General features: G+C 43.5%; 1 protein-coding gene across 5 annotated transcripts in view; it reads right to left on the minus strand.

The window, feature by feature from the left end:
* UBE2F (ubiquitin conjugating enzyme E2 F (putative)) overlaps nt 1–20,729 on the minus strand; it is a 65,403-nt gene continuing 44,674 nt past the window's right edge. For 3 of the 5 annotated variants that reach the window (XM_031554100.1, XM_031554098.1, XM_031554099.1), the window contains 3 exons: nt 20,531–20,593; nt 4,498–4,566; nt 1–259 (listed from right to left, as the gene is read on the minus strand). In XM_031554100.1, coding sequence (XP_031409960.1) covers nt 209–259; nt 4,498–4,566; nt 20,531–20,593 — 183 coding nt within the window. In that variant the 3' untranslated portion in view covers nt 1–208. The remainder of the gene's footprint in view (nt 260–4,497; nt 4,567–20,530; nt 20,594–20,729) is intronic. The other 2 variants (XM_019616889.2, XM_019616888.2) reach the window with 1 other exon arrangement.

Here is a 20,729-nt window from a genome sequence, read left to right on the forward strand (position 1 = left end):
TTTTTCAACCAACAAACACTATTTCTTGCTGTATTTATGCTGAACTCTCCTTTTAACATGGACAAGTTATGAAGTTAGGTTTCTTCTTCGGTACAACATGGACACTGGACTGGTACAGTCCGGGCTGGTTTTCTTCTGGTTGGTGTTATTGAAGTTAAAGACAGCTCTGCAGCATGGAAGCCGTGGTCCTGCTGGCCATTGCCCTTCATCATCTCGCATAGCGCTTAATGTAATCTTCAACTTTATTCCTGAAGTCCTCCTGGGGAGAAGCAGAGGCAGAATGAATTTGAGATGAACACCCACCACTGACGGCTCTTCTCAGCAGGCACAGACACCCCACACACACACAAAGTGTGCAAAGGAACTAATAATGGATGTAACACCCTGTTTTAAACAAGATTCTGTGTGTCGGCCAGATCCTCTGTCGGCAGATAGGAAAGCTGTGCATCACACTGGAGTGTTTTTGAAGGAACTGCTTACAAACAACATGCCTCCAGGTACCTCGAGTCTGCTGAAATATCACACCACCAAAAATAAGTGACACCTTGAACTTGTGTTCAGCTCTGATAAGTTGCGGGCTGCTTTGCTGCAAACTGGAATGATTACTCATAATGGCAAGCCATGCTGGGAATCTCATTTGCAGTCATGGTGGGCATCCTGGGTATCACAGGCTGATCCCTCACAGCAGCAAAACGAGCACTCAGACTCTCCTTGGGCAATGACAGCATCGGAGCACATCAGTCACAGCACTGCACCTGGTACACTAAGACTTGGACTCACTGTATTAGTGAGCAATGGAGCTTGATTACAGAATAACCAGAGTTGGAAGGGACCCATTGGGACCATTGGGTCTGATTCCACACATCAGTGCAAGAAGGCAACACCACCCATCTTTCAGGACAGTAACCCAAATTAAGACCCTTTCTAACACTTTTTTTTTTCTTTCTGGTTTTGCAACCATCTAGGGTTGCTGACACTCTTGTTTACAGCCCCGATTTTGCTGGGAGCTGAATGGGTTAACAGAGGGCTCCGTGGTGCCTGCTGCCCTGTGTCACTAAAACAAGCTGGGAACATGGCCAAGAAATACCAGTGAACATGCAACAGAGCCAGTTGCATCTTTACTGTAACTACAGTACCTACACGTGGCTCAGGAGCCAGTCCCATGTTTTTAAATGGACGGACAGAGCCTCTGAACTCAACCCACAGGAGCTGGACCTCAGCCAAGGGGTGCTCCAGGACTCCACGCCCTCACATACATGTTATCACCAGATGAAGGAACTGACAGCACTGGTGAGAATGTGTTACGGCTGTCCTTGCTGTGTGTGACGGAGGGTCTCATTACGGAGCTGTAATATTCCATCTTCACATGCCATATGGCTCAACAGTCCCTGATTAACAGTGTGCACTTTCCTACGTGCACATCTGTTAGCGTGCAACACTGAATAATCAGAAGCAAGGAATTAGTCAGAGCAGTTGTATTCTGCATGACAAAGAGGAGCACAGGATCCTGCAGGAGTGCTAAGGGAGAGCAAGAGTGGGGCTGGTGCGGGCAGTGCATGCAAGCACCCATCACCGTGTTAGGTGAGAGCCTTGCTGCTCTCTGCCCCCTGCTTTTAGGCTGATTCTAAGCCCTGCATCCCGTGGTCTGGATGCTGAGAGGGAGAAGAGTGGGAGACTGCTGCTGCCAGGGACCCATCGCTGGGCTCCTGCCTTGTCCCTGCTGCGACAGCTGCCTGCTCTGGCAGTGGGACTGTTAGGCCACTGTAAGGGGAGAGGGCTGACTGTTGCTGTGACATTTCACTACAGTAGCACAGATGCTACAGTGCACGACACTCCCTCAGAAGCAACCCCAGCGAGCCATTAAGCCTTGAAAGGCCATCAGGGAGTGCTGGAAATACTTTTTAAAGCTTTTCAAAGGGGAAATCTAATTTTAATTTGCCTTTCATCAACTTCACCGCGCAACGTTTCCTTCACGAGCTTCGAGATAGCAGACAGATGGAGTAAGAGGCTGCCACTGCTGCCCATGGGTTTCCCAGTGGGGTGGGGTGGTGGGGAGAAGCAAGGCTGCGCTTTGTGCCTGGGAGCAGCACCTGCAGCCCTGTCTTGCTTGGGTTGGAAGGTCAGCAGAAGACAGCAAGAGCCCAGGGATGAGCAGGAGCTGGTGGACACCCACGACATGGCAGTGTCTGCTTCAGACCCACGCATGAGCAAAAAGCCATTTTGGAGCAGATCTAAAGCAGTTTTGCCCCGAGCTGCAGAGAGGTCAGAGCGGTACGTGAGCACAACGGGTCCATGGGGAAGTATGTACTGCATGAGTAATGCTGGCCAAACCCCTGCTTCATCTGCTGAGAATCGTACTGGGGCATCGATCAACCGAAGGGAAACTCAGAATTAATCAGCAGATGAAGAGTGTGATATATGAGCCACAGCATATTTCACAATATCACCGTGCTGAAAGCTGGGTTACAGCACAGACCAAAGTTCAGCACTCATTGAACTTCTGTTTGAACAAAACAAGCTTGGAGCTTTCTGAAAAAGTTGTGGTCTGAGAGATGTTGTTTTTTTTTTTAAGAATATGGAGCCACATAATAACACCAACACCAAATAGTCATTAAAACCTCCACTATTTTAACACAACATCATTTTAGTCCAAAGTTTATCAGCAGGGTTAAATCCCAAATGGTTTCCGTTAGGACCCTCTTTATGACTTCACTGAAAGGCATGTTAGTGGAATACTGGGCTCTACCACTCACCAGTAAGCAAGCCACAATCTGCTCATGTTGCTCAGCCCCACTCAGTGCTTTGGGAGGAGGACACAATAATTGGGTAGGTTTGCCTATTAACGCTGTAGAACACATTTAGAGCAACTTTTCTTTTCCATCTTGTAGGAAAAAATCAATCTTCACACCCATCAGCCCCTGCACTCCCACTCTCTTTTAGAAAGGAGCTGAATGAAACACAAAGATCTCCACTATCAGGCCTTTTTCCAATCCCTATTCCTACCTTGCTGTGATTTTCTTGGCACTGTTTTATTTAGAGCTCAGCTTCTACATCATTTTACAAATTTTCTGAGCCCTGTGATTACATTTCAGTTGCACGAAGGAGGACTTGGAGAGAAGAGAGGGTGAAAAACAGCACAGTGTCCCCGCCACACTCACACCAAGTAGGTGCAGTCCCCACAGCATCAGTTTTTGAACATTTTTCCCCCCAAACTGCTGCACTCACAGACGCTCACAGAACTGATGTGAGAGGTGGCACTGATGTACCTGCTGGACTGCTGCTCCGGGAGGAGGCCAATGTGCACTGTGCAAAGTGAAGCACTTCAAGGTGCTCAGCAGACAAAAAGGCCATGGATTAGGAGGCATGAAAGCTGCTGAGGTGGTCAGAGCCTACAGCTAAGCCCTGCAGAGGAAGGTTCAAGCCCAAGCAGAGCATCACCACCATCCTCACCTTCCAAAGAGGAGTCCTCACGGCTCCTGGGAGTCCTCTGGTCCTCCAGCTGCAGAGCCAAGTGACTCAGGCTTTGCCCTGACTCTGACTGATCTGCTTTGTAATGCTCACGCTTTAGCCAGGTTGCTGAAGACAAGAACCACCTGGGGTCTGCTTTGAGTCATTTCCATGTGGCCCTGGGCAAAACTATGCTTCCACCAGTTGAGCACAGAGCTGCTCTGCTCCTGGAAGCCTTGCTGATACTGCTGTTGGAATTGCCTGCAGGAAACAGCCCTGAAAAACAATCACCACAATCATCCCAATTACACAGATGCTTCAAACACACTTCCACCTGTGAGGATACCACTTATTCCCAAGAGAGGATATGTCTTCAGGATCTGAGATCTTAATGGCTAAATGACCACAGCGGAGGAAATCAGAGTTGTCTGGGTCTGGCAAGAGAGTTTTTGCAAGTCATCCCCTCCACAAGTCATGCCCTGGTCACACAGTGAGACACAAGGAGGGGAAGCTCAGCACAGACCTCTCCCAAAGCCACACATTTGTCTGCAGAACGCGAAACAGAAGCTTTCCTTCTAAGCCACCTACCTGCCTAACACACGTAAATCAAAAGGTTTTGCATTTCTGCCATCATCTCAGCCAGGCAAACCATCTGCAAAAGCTTCATCAACTTCAGGGAGGCAGAAAGAGGCTCCATCCTTAATCAAAGCGTTATGAAAGTTGGGTAATGGTTTCTATAAATGCCATTAGAAATTTTTGCTATTTACATTAGTTAGCACAATTAGCAGTTGTGTTGTTGATCATCTGCACATGCTGCTTAATGCATTTTACGCTCAGCAGGGGAGGGCTTCGAGGCTGTCATGTGGATGCAGCACAAAATCGGAAGGAAATCCAAGGAAAATGCACAAGTGCTGGGGGAAAACAAAATGCAGATCCTTCGTGGTTGCTGCAATTTCAGCACAACCACCATCAAACAGGGAGATTGGCTGTGCTAAGGAAGTGAAGGATTTCCTGTAGTAAACAAGGAGATAAATAAATGCAGTGACTCACAGGGTGCGCTCTTTTGCAAAGATGGGTTTGGACTGGGATGGTTCTGTTGTTCCTACTAAGACAGCTCAGCTGCAATCAAAGCAATGAAAAACAAACAACAAAAATTAAGCAGCTTCCAAAAAAAACCCACTTCAATACCTCAGGACGACTTTGTGGGTGCATCTAATTAGTGCAATTCTTCAGCGTTTCATAACCCCTCTTAGAAAACGTTGGGACAGAGATACTTGGCTCGGCATCCAGGAATAAATGCAAGCTGCTTTTTTTTTTTTTTTTTTTTTTTACCTGAAGAAGGTTATAAAGCCCTCACTCTTCCATCACATCACAGTTTTGTACTGTTCTTGAAGAGAATGTTCAGAACCAGCTTCTTCCTATTAGCAAGAGAAATCTCAGCATGTCCAGGGGCAGCGTGGAGCTATCAGTTTAAACACGGGAATGAGGTTAAGTGGAAAACCTTATACCCAACAATGGACAAAGGCAGATCCCAGTCCAACAGAAGCTGAAACACGAGGATGTAAAACAGCACAGCAAGGACGAGGCTGCACTAATCTAAGCAACGCATTGACTCAAATATTCTGCAATGCAAACAACATTAAAATGAGGGCCTGACAATGCCAGCTTGAAGCAAACATAATGAGAGCAAGATGTGGGCATGCCTCCCCTTGTTAGCTGCAACAATACCCTGTCTTGACGAGCACAAGCAGCCTTTCTGTTGCCTGCTCCTCCTTGAGCTAAGAGCCAATTGCATCAATCGAGCCGTTGACAAAGTCCAGCTCTGAACAAGCTGAAGATAAAAACATACTAATTTGTGTCCTAAATTCTTAGGTGCACAAATCAAAAGGCTGGAGAGTTCCTGGAGGCACGGATCTATTCTGGTCACTCTTTCAGAGTGTCTCTGGAAGAGCAGCAGAATAAAATGTACATGGAACTGGTCAAGGGATGGAGGCGGCCGTCCTGGCTCAACAAGTCGGCTGTGTTTGTGGTACGAAGGGTTGTGCTGAAAGGTTTGGCACTCTGTGGAACCTGCAAGTCTGACACAGATTGCAGCTCAAACATACAATTTCAGGGATCACCAGCTGAGATTCTGGGTAAAAGAGAGGCACCAAGACAACAAAATAAAGCGAAAGAAGGGGCAAAGGTAGTAAGAAGGTCAAGTTGTAGCCTACTGATGTCCATACGCACTTTTTGGGCAAAGATTAATGGGGTCATCCTGTAGGAAGAACCATCTGGAGAGCTGTCCTGAAGTCTCCTGACATACCTCAGCCAGAGAGGAAGTATCAGTGAAGACCAAAAGATTCCTGAAGTGTTGTAAAGATTAATCATAACGTTTGTCAAAACATTTCTTACAATAAGAAGTTTCAAATAGCAGTATCTTCTTACTGTTTCCGTGGGTATATATAGAACTACTCATATCATCTCAAACTCCTCTCTCCCATAGCCCCACATCCCACAGCAAATTCGTGGGCACTTTCTTTTTCACTGTAATTTCTTGATAAGAAATGAGAGACACCACAAAGTTAGCTAGGATACAGTACAGAATTCAACAATGATTTGGGTTTTTGTTGGTTGGTTGTTTTTTTTTTCTAAACGATGGTACTGTTTCCTTGAGAATTAATAATACAAGATGAAGCAGCAGTCGTTTCAAAGCCTTGACTTCAGTTACCACTACAGCAACCTGAATAACACAACTCTCTCACATCAGTGCAAGACTTGTGGTGCTGACAAAGAGTGCGTTGAGCAAAAAAATCCCCTAAAAATTACTGCGTATCAGAGTCTGATTGCTGATGAATTCAAATATGGCCAAACAAGGAAGAGGAAAAAACACAGTTGCATGCGAAAACACGCAGATCTTGTGATCAGTATGAAGAAATGGGACTCCCCTTGGCATCTGAATTGCTGGTGGGTAGTTACCTCTACCAGAATAAAGCCTCGTTTAGTCAGTGTGCTTATTGGCAACCCACACATTCTTACCCACACAGCTGTAGAATAGCCAGCAAAATCAAGAAAGGACTTTAAAACATACATTCAGCAAGCAAAGACAACAAGATCTGCCTGCCTACAGACTTGAAAACTATCACTGCTACTCTCCTCATCCTACCACAATGCAGCTTCCATGATATTCCTCCTGTCTCCAGTTCCCTCATCCTTCTGGTCTCCTCCTCAGCAGTTGGATGAAAGTAAAATGCATGCTCCATGTGCCCTCCTGGGCCAAGGGCATCTCACCTGGCATGAGTGCCAGTGTGGGCTCTCACCAATGGCGAACACTGACCTCCAGCCTTGAAGACAACATCCCACTGGATGCTTCCCTGCTGAGAGACCCTCCCTAGCTGACTTTACCTTGAGCACAGGGGTTGGACCAGATCATTCAGGGGTTCGTGCCTCCCTCAGCAACTCCATTGCTTTGTGAAACGCCTCCTGAAAGTGTCTCAGAACTGTTACAGAACAGACGGGCCTCCTAATGTGATTCAGAATTGTTTACTTGGTTACACTGGACATAAGCAAGGAAGAAGAAATACGTTTGTATCAAGACCTTTACCTTCAAGTTAAATTAAAACCACAAGCTTCTCATGTAACCTGCCAGCTGCCTAACAATTTCCCAGCATCTCCTTACTCATTATCATCAGTATTCATCATTTCATATCTCTTCCAATTATTTTGCTGCTGCTGCAGGAATATTAGACTGACAGTCTCCAAAACAATACTCAACTTTTATCAGAGAATTCAAGGGAAAACAGAAATCCTTCAGAAGCGATCGTGGCAGAGGTTGACACATCTACCTGTACTGTGATGCACCAAAGACAGGAATAATTTGTTACAAGTACAATTTTTAATATTGAAAAATGGAGGAGAAAATTGTTGGGCTTGTCAACTCAGTAATTCCTTTACTCTCAGCTCCACAGAAATGCTTTTGTTCTACACCTAATTACTATTATCTCATATTCCAGTAGGTGCAAGACCAGATTGCTTAGCTTATGGATGACTCCTCCTTCCTCCCCCTACCCAGCTGCAGTTTTACACTCTAGTAAGTCTGAATACTTTAAACAACCTGAAGGGCCCTGCAATTCTGCATCTCTCCCCACTTACAATAATTGACACTGATCATGCAAATGGATTGCTCTAATGATCAAGACAAGAAAGACAAAAACTTACTTTTCTTTTTTCACCTTTTTTTAGTAGCTATGTGTGCTGCACTGCCCTGCTGAGGAAGCCTTCCCTCCTGATAGCAGCCTTTCTTCTTATTTTTAAGATAACAGACACTGACTTTAATCACATGCATGACAGAATTTTCCTCCAGCCAAGGAATTACAGCTGCCACTGCCTGAAGAATACAATACCTACATCAGCTAGAGAAACATGAGAGTGAGTTACAGTTAGGAACTCAGTCTTAAGACATTAAGACAATTTCCTTGCTGACCATTCTCTGTTTATCACATCATGCACTGGATTGTGGGGTGATGCTGCTAAGAGGTTAGAAAGTAAAACACTAGCACAAGAGTCTCAGCTGTGCAGCACCATGATGATTTAAGCCAAAGTCCAATTTTAGTTCTGAAAAATAGCATCTCGTTGGGACCCACAGACCTACCATGTTCAGATTCCTCAGGTGGTTGCAAACTTCATCTTCTCTTACAATGGGATGGGCATTGCTCCCCCAGTTCCTACCTTCTAAAATACATCCAAGCGTGGTTTACTGACTCTTCCTCCTATTAAAATGTAACTCCTATTTATTTTTCAAGAGGGATTTCAGCTCCTAGGTTCACATGCTCAATGATATTAAAGAATCAGAAGCAGCTGCTGTTTTCTACAACAAGCAACGTAATACTTTGGAAGTTATAAAGGACTTATTTTTAGATAGGTGACAGGCTAATATCCCAGCAGTGTTAGAGCAGTGCTTTAGTGCTAGAGCAATGCAAGAAAACCAGTTACCTACAGCAGCTGTCAGCTTTCTCTGATGAGGAAATCCAGTAGGGTCCTTGGTTAATGGGTGCTGGATGGGCAGCTGATGTTAACAAGTAGTGACTTTGATGGTCACAGGCAGCCATGTGACTGCAGAGCTACAAGAACAGGGGTGATGAACACACACTCAACACCACGCTGTGGGCTCACATGTGATAGCTGACTTGTAGGCTGTGCTGATTGATCCATCACACAGAAAGAAGTTTGCACGTTACATGGTCAATGTCTACAATATTGAAATAAAGCTCTTTCTAGACTCCAGAAGGCAAAAATATCCTGGCTCTACAGATTTTGTTACTGAATATTCACACTGCTGACAACATATTTGGCACGGTATGATATGCTTGAGTTTGCAGGTTGTGCCCAAGCCTGCCAACACAGGGCTGGATCCCACAGAGAACAGCCCCCTCTGACAACACCTCACTTGGCAGCTGTAACCCATCCACTGCCCTCCTTTTCCTTTGCTGACACAGTATTTGAAGTCGGTGCTGGCACAGTGCTGACAAGAGATGCCAGGAGAATTTTTGCATTGCTTATCTGCCACTTTCTTATTCCACACACTGCAGATCAGCAAGTGAAATTTCAGGCTATTTCGACAAATATTCAGTGTGCTTGACTGAACTGCACGCAAATTTGGGTTTGTAGCTAAAGATACTGTCAGATATTTTCCCTTCATAGTGTCAAAGTGAGCCATCTGCTGCCTACCCAGAAGTGCTGGCAGAGGCTCATGCTCAGGATGCAGCAAAGTGTGAGCAAGCAATCGCCACCTTTCATCAAGGAACATCCAGCACCAGGTACTCTAAGCAACGTGGAAAATGCTGATTGACCCAATTTCTTCATGTGCCCCCATGAAATTTCTCCCACGCTGCCTCTGCCTGACAGGTGTGCCTGCATCTGGAGCTCTAGTCATTTTGGAACAGGAAGCTACTCATTCGCTCTCAATCAATTACAAAATAAATTGGATGAAGGTTGATATTCAAGCAAGCTGAATAGAGCTGTCAGTCACAAATTTGACAAGCACTCAGCAGGAAACAGGCTGATAAGCTGATGTGCCAGATCTTCTAAGTCTTGCACAATTAGCAAAGTACCAAGCCACTCCACCACCCACAGGGAGCTGCATTGAACGATCCTTCCATCTTAGGATAGTCAGTGATTCTATCATCACCTTGGAGCTAGATATTTGTTACATCCTTCCAGTAACAGCTAGGACACATTTTGTTCTTATCTCTATCTGATGCAAGAGTATACCAGAGTGCATTAGCTCAACATGTCACTAAGAGCTTCCCATTCCCTTCCATACTTTGTCCTTACATACAGGAGACAGAGAAGAACGTCAGGTAGGCTGTATTCTGTCTGCATTACATCTCTGAGTCTTGTAAGAATAATTACTACAATGTCATGAGTCATGCTAAAACAGGAAGGCCAGCTAGCTCACAGTGCTTTCTGAAACTGCTGCTATACGATCAACACAAGATTGAAAGACTCCACCTGGATTCTGAACGTTCTCAATACTTTTAAATTGAAAGAGAAATGGATGGCACCCAGCACTTTGCACATCAAGATGCACAGCATAACTTATTTGTATTCCAGGCTAGAAGCAATGTCAAACATTAATCTGATCCTTCTGCCCTGCTAATAAATCGATAAGGATGCTTTCCCAATATTCTGGAGGGAATGAAACCATGCTTTGTTCACCTACAGCCTCCACTCAGTTGGCTCGATGGATGAAATCTGGGTTTACTATAAAGACTTCTGCAGCTTTTTGTTATGCCCTTATGCTAGCGGGCAAAATTTGGAGAACAGACTTGAAAAACAGTACAAGAATGTGCCCACTTTTTAGCCTCCTGAACAGAATGCATCTGACAGCTGGGTGTTTTCACTGTGGGGCTACAGAACAGATGCTGGCACTCAGCTATCTGGAAAGATGGATCCCATGTACTCTGACTTGCTAAAGGCAAGCGTGTAAAGTTTGCAGAGGGAGATCACAAAACTACACTGACCTCTTAAATCCTCACTTATACCCCAGAAGTAGGAAAAAGCCTGCACAGCACACTAACAGAAGCCATAACTTGTAACGTTGTGCACTCAGAGCCCTCAATTTGCAAAAATGGATGCTGTGATGACTTCCAGGTTGGACAAAAGGTCATTGCAAAGCTTTCTTCTAACTCGGGCATCCATCCAGATGTTCTCACCACACCTGGGGGCTTTGCTTTGGTCTGTGCACGCAGGAAATATCACTAAATGAAAAAGCAGAGAGCACAACCCAGAACAGGAGAGTTACCAAGAAACACAACTGTCTCGTTAGCAGGAGCCAAGCTACAAACTAAAACATTTCAGTTTTAATCAAAAGCATTTCCACCCAACAGAGCTGTCAAGCTTATTGCACAGACATCTAAACGATAATTTAGCAAGAAGGTCTTCAACAAGATCTGGTAGCAGAGACTGAAAAGCCTCCCACACCAAGCAGAAAGAGCAGCCCAAGTGTCTGGTCAGATCTGTCTCATCGTGGTAACTCTTCCCATTGCTGCTGCAGGGAAGAGCACTGCCAGCTCTGGGAGAGCTCCAGCTCTGAGGAAGGAGCACCTCCTCTGCTCTCTGTGCACCAAAGCCTCAGGGAAGCAGTGCGAAGAGAAACCAGTCACACTCCTGTACGTCTTCAGAAACAGCCAAAGCAAGGGTTTTTCCTCAGTGCTGTGTCACTAAGGTGACAACACAAGTCACTAAGGTACGCTCCATCCCATCTCCCCACCACATCCACCTGCAGCTAGACCTGGAGCTGAGAATTGCTCCCTGCCTCATACAAACACCCAGCACAACCACCCCCCATCTGGTTTCTCTTCCAGCACCTGCTCAAACACGCTCCTAACAAGGAGGAATGTTTTAAAGAAAGCCCAAAATGAACTTCGAGGCAATGTTTTCAAATAATTTCTCTGTTCTAAGGCGTATTTGCCAGCTGTCTTGAGCCATCACTAAGCCTAAGAAATGAAAATAGTAATTACAATTCGACTGCTATTAACTGTAAAAATTACAATTCATGATCAGAATTTTTCAAATATCATCAGCACTTCTTGCATACAAAACGTCAAACACTTGGGACACAGAAGATTAACACAGTGCATGGCTGTGATGGGCAACTGCTGGCAAGGGCAGCAAGTCTGGCACAGAGAACAGGGCATAGACAGCACGCTGGTGGATTCAATAAGCATTATCTTCAAACACACTGGGGAAAGGCATTAGAAAAAAACAAAAACAAAAACAGTTTTCCAACCAAATCTTTTTGTTGCTGAGAACAAAACCAATCTGCTAAGAAACAAGCATTCAGATACAATCAGATATAACTTGTGTGATGTATAGCTGGTGCTTCACTTGTGGCATATACATATGGTCTTGAATATTTTGCAAAATAAAAATGTTTCAACTGCTTTCAATTTATTCAAGAAATACCATCAAAGGAAAAGAGCTATTTCACATAATTCTTAATTATTTGGAGAATAGAATGCTTGTCTAGACCTTGTTCTAATGTTTTTTTCTTTTGCCCCTGCTCCTGGGTTCTGATTCCCATACTACATGTCTGACACGAGCAACAGAGCAGGAAAGTGGGGACGATGCTGAGAACACCAGGTGAGGCAAAACCTGTCATCCTTCAGTTCCTCCATTTGTCTGAGCCTGAAGTGATGGTCTTAAACTCCGTTTCCAAACTTTGTTGATGCTAGAAGTCATCCAATACTCAACAACTGCATCCTAATCCCTTCTAATGCTTTTCTGTGTCCTCACTGCATCTCCAGCAGGTTGGGCTTTCCATGTAAATCTCATCCAAAACCAGAAAAGCATCTCTTCAGTTGTGAGAGAGATCCTGACAGGTTACTGTCAGTATGGAAACTCTAATCTCCAAAGAATCATCACCATTTTAACAGCAGAAATTGAGCACAAAGAGTCCACAAAGACAGACGCCTCACTCACAAAATGCCTCTCACATAAAGATGTACATGAAAAAAAGAACAGCTATGACAGAGACCTAGAGAAGTTAAATGATGATTCTATGAATCAGCTAAGTGAATTAATTTGAACCAGAAGACATGAGGAAGAGCTGATGATTTTGTTTTCCAAGCTTTCAAGTTTTAATTTTTGTGTTACTGTTTGGCTGCTTAGTCTTCAAAGCAAGTACTGTAAAAATCAGCACTTACATCATGCTTTTCATTTGGATGCATCAGATAACATTTCTAATGGTCTAGTCTTCTGATACATCAAATTAGATGAATGGAAAAAAACTGAAGTCTGAAAAGACTTTCACACAGAGGGTGGTGAGGCACTGGAACAGGTTGCCCAAGGAGGCTGTGGATGCCCCATCCCTGCAGGCATTCAAGGCCAGGCTGGATGTGGCTCTGGGCAGCCTGGTCTGCTGGTTGGGGACCCTGCAAATAGCAGGGGATTAAAACCAGATGATCATCGTGGTTCTTTTCAACCCAGGCCATTCTATAATTCTATGGTTCTATGAAGATCAATCATGAGATAAAGAACAATCCAAATTTACAAGTACTTTGTTGCAAATGCACTTCTTCAGCTACACAGAAAAATGGATTTTCAAGGTAGACTTAAATCTTAAATCCAAATGTAATTATGTCCTTATTATGTAAAGGCACAGAAATAAAAAGCCAAGAGGACGACAGTACAGCTGGCACTGACATTGCTTAGGAAAAGTCTTTTGCAGGATAAACTGGAAACGATGCACAGGCTGCAAATTCTGGGTCTTTTTAACTCTCTGAAGGCTCAGTTGTAGCAGAGAAGCATGACTTCAGATGTACTTAGCACCATGTCTGCTAGGCAGGCAGCAATGCCCATTAGCACAGCAGGGAAGGGAAAGCACAGGACTCCTGGCTGGTGGGACAGATGGCAAAAACTTGGTAAAAACGGGGGTTAGATTTTAAAAATGTACAAATGTGGAGCAGAAATTCAGTTTACTGTATTTCCAAAGGGATACCCAGAGATATTCTAGGATCTATCTTTCTTTTCTTACCTTTTCACCATTATTTTCAAGCAGACCCCTTGCTGACTACTTCCTCTTTTGATGACTTTCCTATTCTCAGGATATGCACCCATGTCCCCTCAGGGACATCTCAGGTGCTCCTGGTTCTCACCCACTAGCCCAAGAAAAACTTTGAGACATTATGACTGCTCTATAAAAGTGCTGAACTGTTTGCTACTTAACAATTCAAAAAACTGCATGCAGTTACGAAGTTAAAAAAGCTCTCCAGTGAGATTTGTAATCTATTGCTGCTTTAATTATTAATGCTATTTCTAATGGAATTACACTGGCGTGCTCAGTTGTGAGGATGAGAAGACTTTCCTCAAGCAATTCAAGGAAAACATTCATCTCAGAAGACTCATTAAAACAGCCTCCAAAGACAGCACACAACTGGGAGGAGGACATTTTTTAAGCCTAGTTTCCTAAAGACTGAGGCTATATAGAGCAATTAAGAGGAAACCTAAGGGGCAGCTTCAGACTCCATAACAACATGACCACTACGAATCCATCTCCACAGAAACAATCCTAAAACAAAACTTTTTATTACCAAGAGAAGCCTTTTTAAAAATTAAAAAAAAAAAAAAAAAACCAAAGCCAAAAGCAAAATAGTATTTTCTTGTGAAAAAAAAAAAAGGGGAAAAAAAAAACTAGATAGCTGACATTGCAGCATGGAAGTAAAAACCTGCCCCAACACTCTGCATCCCCAACAGCTCCTGGCCTCGCACATCCCTGCTGCCTGCACTGTCTGTGTGATTTATCTCTATTTATTCATGAAAACATACCATTATCCCAGGTGAGATGAGGCTGACAATCCTGTCCCTGGTGTCTTTTGGAGGATTTTTGCCAGTGTGCTAGCATTACTGAGGAATCAGAGGAATCAGAAAAACGTGATTTGGCCAAGAATAGGAACTGCTACTGTCAGGATAATCTATTAAAGACCCCTTCAGGATGTCATGAACTGTCCAGAGTCAAGTTTAACTGCAGCATGGAATTCCAGCTCCCTTGAATTTTCTCATTAATATTCTTACAAATGCACAGCACCCGTGCAGTGACAACACAACCCACGAACACAGTCATCCCAGCATATAAAGTTGCCTAAAAACAGATGGGTTAGAAATAGCCAGTGACAACAGAACTGCCAAAATTCTGCAGCTCCAGTGAAAACACAAGATTCCTAAAACCTGGACTAGAACTAAAATCCCCTGCACAAACAGATGCAAAATATTTTATCGTTAAATACCAAAATAACAGCACAAGTCTAACAACCAATGTAGCCATAGAAAAGGCAAGGAAACAATTAAGTCTCCCTTCCGTATCTGACAGCAGCAGAATATGACTGGGGAAAAAAAAAAGACAGAAAAAAGACTACTTTTCTTTAGGGGTATTCAGCCTGACAGGCTCCCAGGAAATAAAATAAGGCAAGTAGGGATCAGACTGGAGTGCCTGCTGGAAGCAGCATGCTGGCCTCTTCACATCCTGGATGTTAGCAGCAATAATTACATTGAGTCTGACAGCAGCCTTCCTCCAGTGACAAGTGTGATCACTCTGCCTGGGGCAAGCAAAGGGAGGGCCACGATGTGTGGCAGTAATGATGCCTTCTTGACGCAATTGCTGGCTGCCTGCAGGCTGCACTCCTACCTGTCGGTGTGTTTCTGAGCTCCGTGATGGGAAACATATTGACATTGCTTCTCAAGGAAGAGTCAAACAAAGTCCTTTAAACCATGGGTGTCCAACCTCTTGGCGTGCCTGGGACACACTGGGTGAGCAGGAATTGTCTAGGACTACATCTTCAAAGGCTGCTCCAGAAGTAACGCATCCTATTTATTTCCATGGAAACTACAACTGATACAAAGAGCAAAACAACACTATTTGACAGGGCAAAATCTCAGCTACAAAACACTCTCTTTCAACATCATCACAAGTATTAGCTGTGCACTTTTGCACAGAGTTTGCATGCCGCGGCACATCAAAATCTCCACTAGCAGAGGCGTCTGCTGGCACTGCTGCCACTGCTGAAAGGCACCACTCACAGCGTCACTGTGCTCACATCTGCATTAACACATCACAACACAGGGTGATAATATTATGCAGTTTCTCCCTTAAAACTACTCAAAGTACACACGGAAGAAAAACAAAATGAGTGTTTGTTCATCTGCAAGTTGACGACAACTGAAACTGTACCAAATTCAGCAGGAAATAGGACACAGCATTAGCACTCAGGATATGGGAGTCGAAGAAAGCTAAACAGAATTTAGAAGAAATACTAAATACTCTAAGCCACGTGAAGAATGTAACGAATTTTCTTGCTGGGTAGCACACATATGGCTTAGAAATGCTGACACTATGAGGAAATATAAGGCAGGAAACTTTTGAGGAACCCAGTGAATGCAGTGGCCTGAGACTGGATCTGCAAACGATCGTGAGAGGTACACGTGGAAAGCATTTTCTAGATTTCAACTAACAAACTGCAGGGAGTGCCACAGCACCTCCAGCTAAGGAATACATCAGTCCTGAACTGCTAAGCTCATTCAACAAGGTACATCCCTATTCTTTTACTATTCAGCTTGTTTGGCTGTGAAAGAAAGTGAATCAATACAGCTCTGTTTGTTCATCACACAAAACAGCAAATCCTCAAAACATGAACACTTCCTCACTGTTTAGGAATCCCTGGAACTGATTCTACCAGCAATCAATGGCTCTGGCATCCACATCCATCATGGACCGATTACTCTGCTAAATTCAAAGCAGCTTGTTAGTCAGTAAGTTGTTCTTCAAAATCCACAAGAAATCTCATGCTATCAAACTGATGAGATTTTATCGGCACGAGAAGATTAAACGCTGGGAAAAACATTGTTTAGTTTATATAATGACATCAATCATCTTTTAATTCTGATTTACTGAGCTCTAAAACAAAGGGGGATGATTATCTTCCAGTGATCATGACCTAACTGCAGTGTAACGTGGAAACCACAAATGCTCCAAAAAGCAGCTCCACAAAAAAATGAACAATGCAAACTTTGCCCAAGCTGGAAACAATTAGCAGTTAAACAAAGGCAGAGGAGAAAAAGAAGAGCGATGAGGAACTACAAATTCTACTGAATGCTTTATGAAATAAAGAAATGCCACAGTCAGTGTTTGCGAGAAGACCCAAGTCTGAAAACAATGGTTGCGTGTGGAAGTTTGCATCAGGTCTACAGAAATACAGGCACTGAAGTGGATGCAGTCAACGTGCTAGGGACAAATTCAGCCTCCAGAGGGAGGTTTGTGGGCTGCAGGAGGGGCTGAGAGCAAACCCACGAGGCTCAGCATGGCCAAAGGCAAGGCTGTGCCCATGAGACATGCTCTGCCCCTGGCTGGGACAGCTCTGCTGGGAAGGGCTTGGGTCCAAGGGGGGCTGAAGGAACAGGACTCACTGGGAAGGAGAAGGCTTTGAGGGAACCAGTAGAATCATCGAATTCTTAGAGTTGAAGGCACCTTTAACGGTCATCTAGTCCAACTCCTCTGCAATGAATAGATACAGCCGAATCAGTTTGCTCAGGGCTTGATCCAGGCTCATTTTGAAAGTATCAACCACATCACTGGGCAACCTATTCCAGTAGCTGTCCTTCAATACCAACGAGGTTACTTAGGAAGAAAACATTCACAGAGGTGAACTGTGAGAGTAGGGAACTGTGCTCAAAAGCTGAAAGGAGGAAAGGAGGAGGAATAAGGAAAAAAAAAAAAACAAACGAGCAACCATGTGGGTGACTAAACTTTGGGAGCACCTAACATCACTTGATGATGACCCATAAGAAAAAATTACAGCCAGCAAAATGGAAGCCTTGTCAAATTGGTTGCAGTGGCAATGAAACCACCTGAAAGGAGACGAGTAATGGGGTCCTATCTCAGAAATTACTACTTAGCTCATTCAAGATGGCAGAGAGCATCCTCTGGCATTGAAAAGGTCTGTCAATGTAAGCAATCAGTCATAACCCAGGACTCCAAATCACTTCTGCAGCTGAAAAGTAGAGGGTTGAATACTGAGATTAGCTCAGCGTACCATTTAGGAAAATGGATACTGATGATTGGCCAGGTTTGTTGTACAACTTTCCAAAAAGTTACTGAGACCTTACAAAATGTGCGAGGAAGGAAGTGTAGAATTACCAAAGCTGCACGAACAATTGTATGCATTTTAAAGAATTAACTTAAAAGTGACCTGATGATCAGAGGCTGAAATAATCAGCAGGGAAGAGGCTGAGTAGGAGCTGACAGCTCCTTCCTCAAGCTGACAGATACCCTGAAGACTGGAAGATGAAGCTGCACGAACACAGGTGCCAAATAAGAGAGGATTTTACACAGCAACTAGTTGAAGAATTCGAGCTCTGAATTTTGCATCATTTTTCAGTTTTAGAGCAAGACTGCCTTCCCAACAGCCACAGCTATATGCTCCAGCGTAAGCCATGGACCTAGTGCAAAAAGTTAAGAAGTTCCTTATGCAGAGAGAGATCCTAAGTGTCCTTTGAAGCCTGATCTATAATGCAAACATTCACAGTATGACTGTTCTCCGAGGATCAGTAATAGAGATCTGATATCTGTGATGTGACTACGAATACAGCTTTGAGAATCTGCAGGAAGAGAAGCATTTCTGATGACTTAATACCAGCCTAGAGAACTGAACGAACTCCAGCTCCACGTTTTAAATAACCAGAGGCAGGCTTCAGATTAGCTGTTAACTTCCCAAGCAGCCACATTAAGCCTCAATGTCTATGAAAAGATCTCAGGATTTGCAATCTGAAATGACATCAGTGAAACAGACATTTCCCCCAGGAGAACCACAAAAGACCACTCAATGTACATTTGTTTTGGCTTCTACAAGCCATAGACTCCCACTCTGCCAAATGACCATAGGCATTTCCTTATGATATCTGCTATACACAGATCTTTGGAGACAGAACTATTTGTATATGGTTGTATTTGCATATCTCTGTGTAAATACAGCATGCATGTATATCACATATACATTATCTGTATGATTGTATTACGCACATAAAAACGACTTAGGGAAAATTCAGTAAAATTCCCATGTTAATCATATTGTGCAATGCAGTATTTTCTTAAGAGAGGGTCAGAACCACAGCAGTTTCACTCCATAATGAAGTGCTCAGACACTACATGGCATCTATTCCCTAGGGAGACAAAAATGCAAGATGCAATCACATCCTTTTGAGGCTAACTGTAAAAGCAGTCATTTCTCCCCCTTGCAATCCCTAGGCAGGCATTATTGGTTTCGTTTTTATGATGCTTGAAAGATATACAATGGATAATTCAACACTTCCTGACAAAAACTTAGCAATGAATATGTCAAATTCAAAGACCAAATCTACATAAAGCACCAAAGAAGTTAACACGGTAGAACATGAATTTCACTTAACTGAATAACTGTGATGAGTCTACTCCACAGTTCAGTAAGTTTAAAAAAAAACAACAACAACAATGGTTCATGCAAAAACATTTTTTAGCTCTAAAGACTGACAAAAAACCTCAACTTCCCTTTAACTTTTTTCTCAATAACTGCTATCTGAAAAAGCTCCCACGTTCTTAGGGCAGGAGTACACATTTTGAACACTCAACACTCCTTTTCTGAGGGAGCTGCGTTTTTAAAAGCAGGTACCATTCTTCCCTTATTAGGGTTTCCTAGGTTTCCAGTTTCTGAAAGAGGCTGGGAGATGCATGATAGTGATTTCTTCATTTTGCCATTCTTTAGCTGGTTTGATGTCTTGCAGCACTGCTAAGCCTCAGAAGACCTGACAGAAGATCATGCTCATGCTATGGGAGCATCACTCCTTACAAAACCTATCTAGACTCCACCACTGCTCCCGTCTGCCAGTTAGAAGAAACAAGTGCTGAGTTTGACATGCAGCAGCAGGTATGTAGCCTGCTCACCATTCCCAAAGAGCACACATAAACACCTTCCTGGCAAGATGTTAGCGAATAATTCAGTCTAGCAGTGCAAACAAAGAAAATGCTTTGACCTGCCACCTCACCACACTGGTTTTGTTCCTCAGGCTGTCTGTAACTACTTGGTGTTTTATGGCTTGGAAGGTTTCCTGGCACAATTTGCCATAACGATTTAACAAAACTAGAATGAAAACCACTTCCAGATCCGTTTTCTACCAATTTTCACTGACCTTAGGCTAACTGTCTCATCCCAACCCTGCAAATACTGATGAATACCAGACTAGCTACAAGGTCTTACTGAAACAAATAATAGCTGGGAAGATGAACGTGCAACCTAAATTAGATATACACCCAGCATTTACCTGGAAATTTTGTTCAGTCTTGAAGGTTAACTTTGCCAAAAGTATCAGAAGAGTTTAATTAAAATAAGCAATAAGCAATCCTGAAATGTCAAGTCAATATATGATACATTTAAGATATGCATCCATATAATGGAAGCTGATGCAACTTCAGACATGCAGGCAAGGGGGAAGTTATTACTTTTGTTCATATCTATCACCACACTCAGCTGAGAGGTACACATTCACAGCTTGTCATCAGGCCACTAATCAGTAACTCATAAAGAGTATTTTAAACATAAAGTTTCCACTCCTGGGTTTTGAATATGCCCCAGTTTCTTATGGCTTAATAAAAGCATGCAACATGTAAGGCTTGTGAACAAAAAAGCAGCATTTTGAAGGAGACAGAAAGGGATTGGATCTTTTTGCTGGCCTTTAAGTGAAAGGCTGCTCATGTAGCTGTGCCAGAAAAAATCGCTATCGTTTGCTCCACAGAACATGTGCAGCTTCAGGGAAAATCTCAGAAACAAGAAGCCAAAGACCATCTATTCTGGGGATGTGATTACATTATGGTCAACAATTTGAGCATATGGTGCACACCACTACTGTGCTGAGTTTACTTTCCCAGATCAAGCTTATTTTTGTTTGAATATCTGGTTGCTGATAGACTGAGTCACTCTACTGCCTTAAGTACCAGCTCAAATGCTATAAAAGGACTGATTGGGAATCACAGAGTACAGTGTGTGTTAAGGAACAAAATGCTTTAAATAAACCACTGACTCACCTTGTCACGCAAATGATGTTCTGCAGCCTCAATATTCAAAGGATCGTCAAAATTCAAAAGATCCTGGAAAAGAACCAGAGAACATTATAGGGTTTCCTCCAAATTTTCCCCAGCGCTAATGAACAAGAAAAAGCAAAGCAAACAAGACTAGCAGGGGAGGTTTAGGTTGGATATTAGGAGGAAGTTTTTCACTCAGAGG

Source organism: Meleagris gallopavo, chromosome 7 (genome assembly GCF_000146605.3).
Source record: "Meleagris gallopavo isolate NT-WF06-2002-E0010 breed Aviagen turkey brand Nicholas breeding stock chromosome 7, Turkey_5.1, whole genome shotgun sequence".
Taxonomy (NCBI): Eukaryota; Metazoa; Chordata; class Aves; order Galliformes; family Phasianidae; genus Meleagris; species Meleagris gallopavo.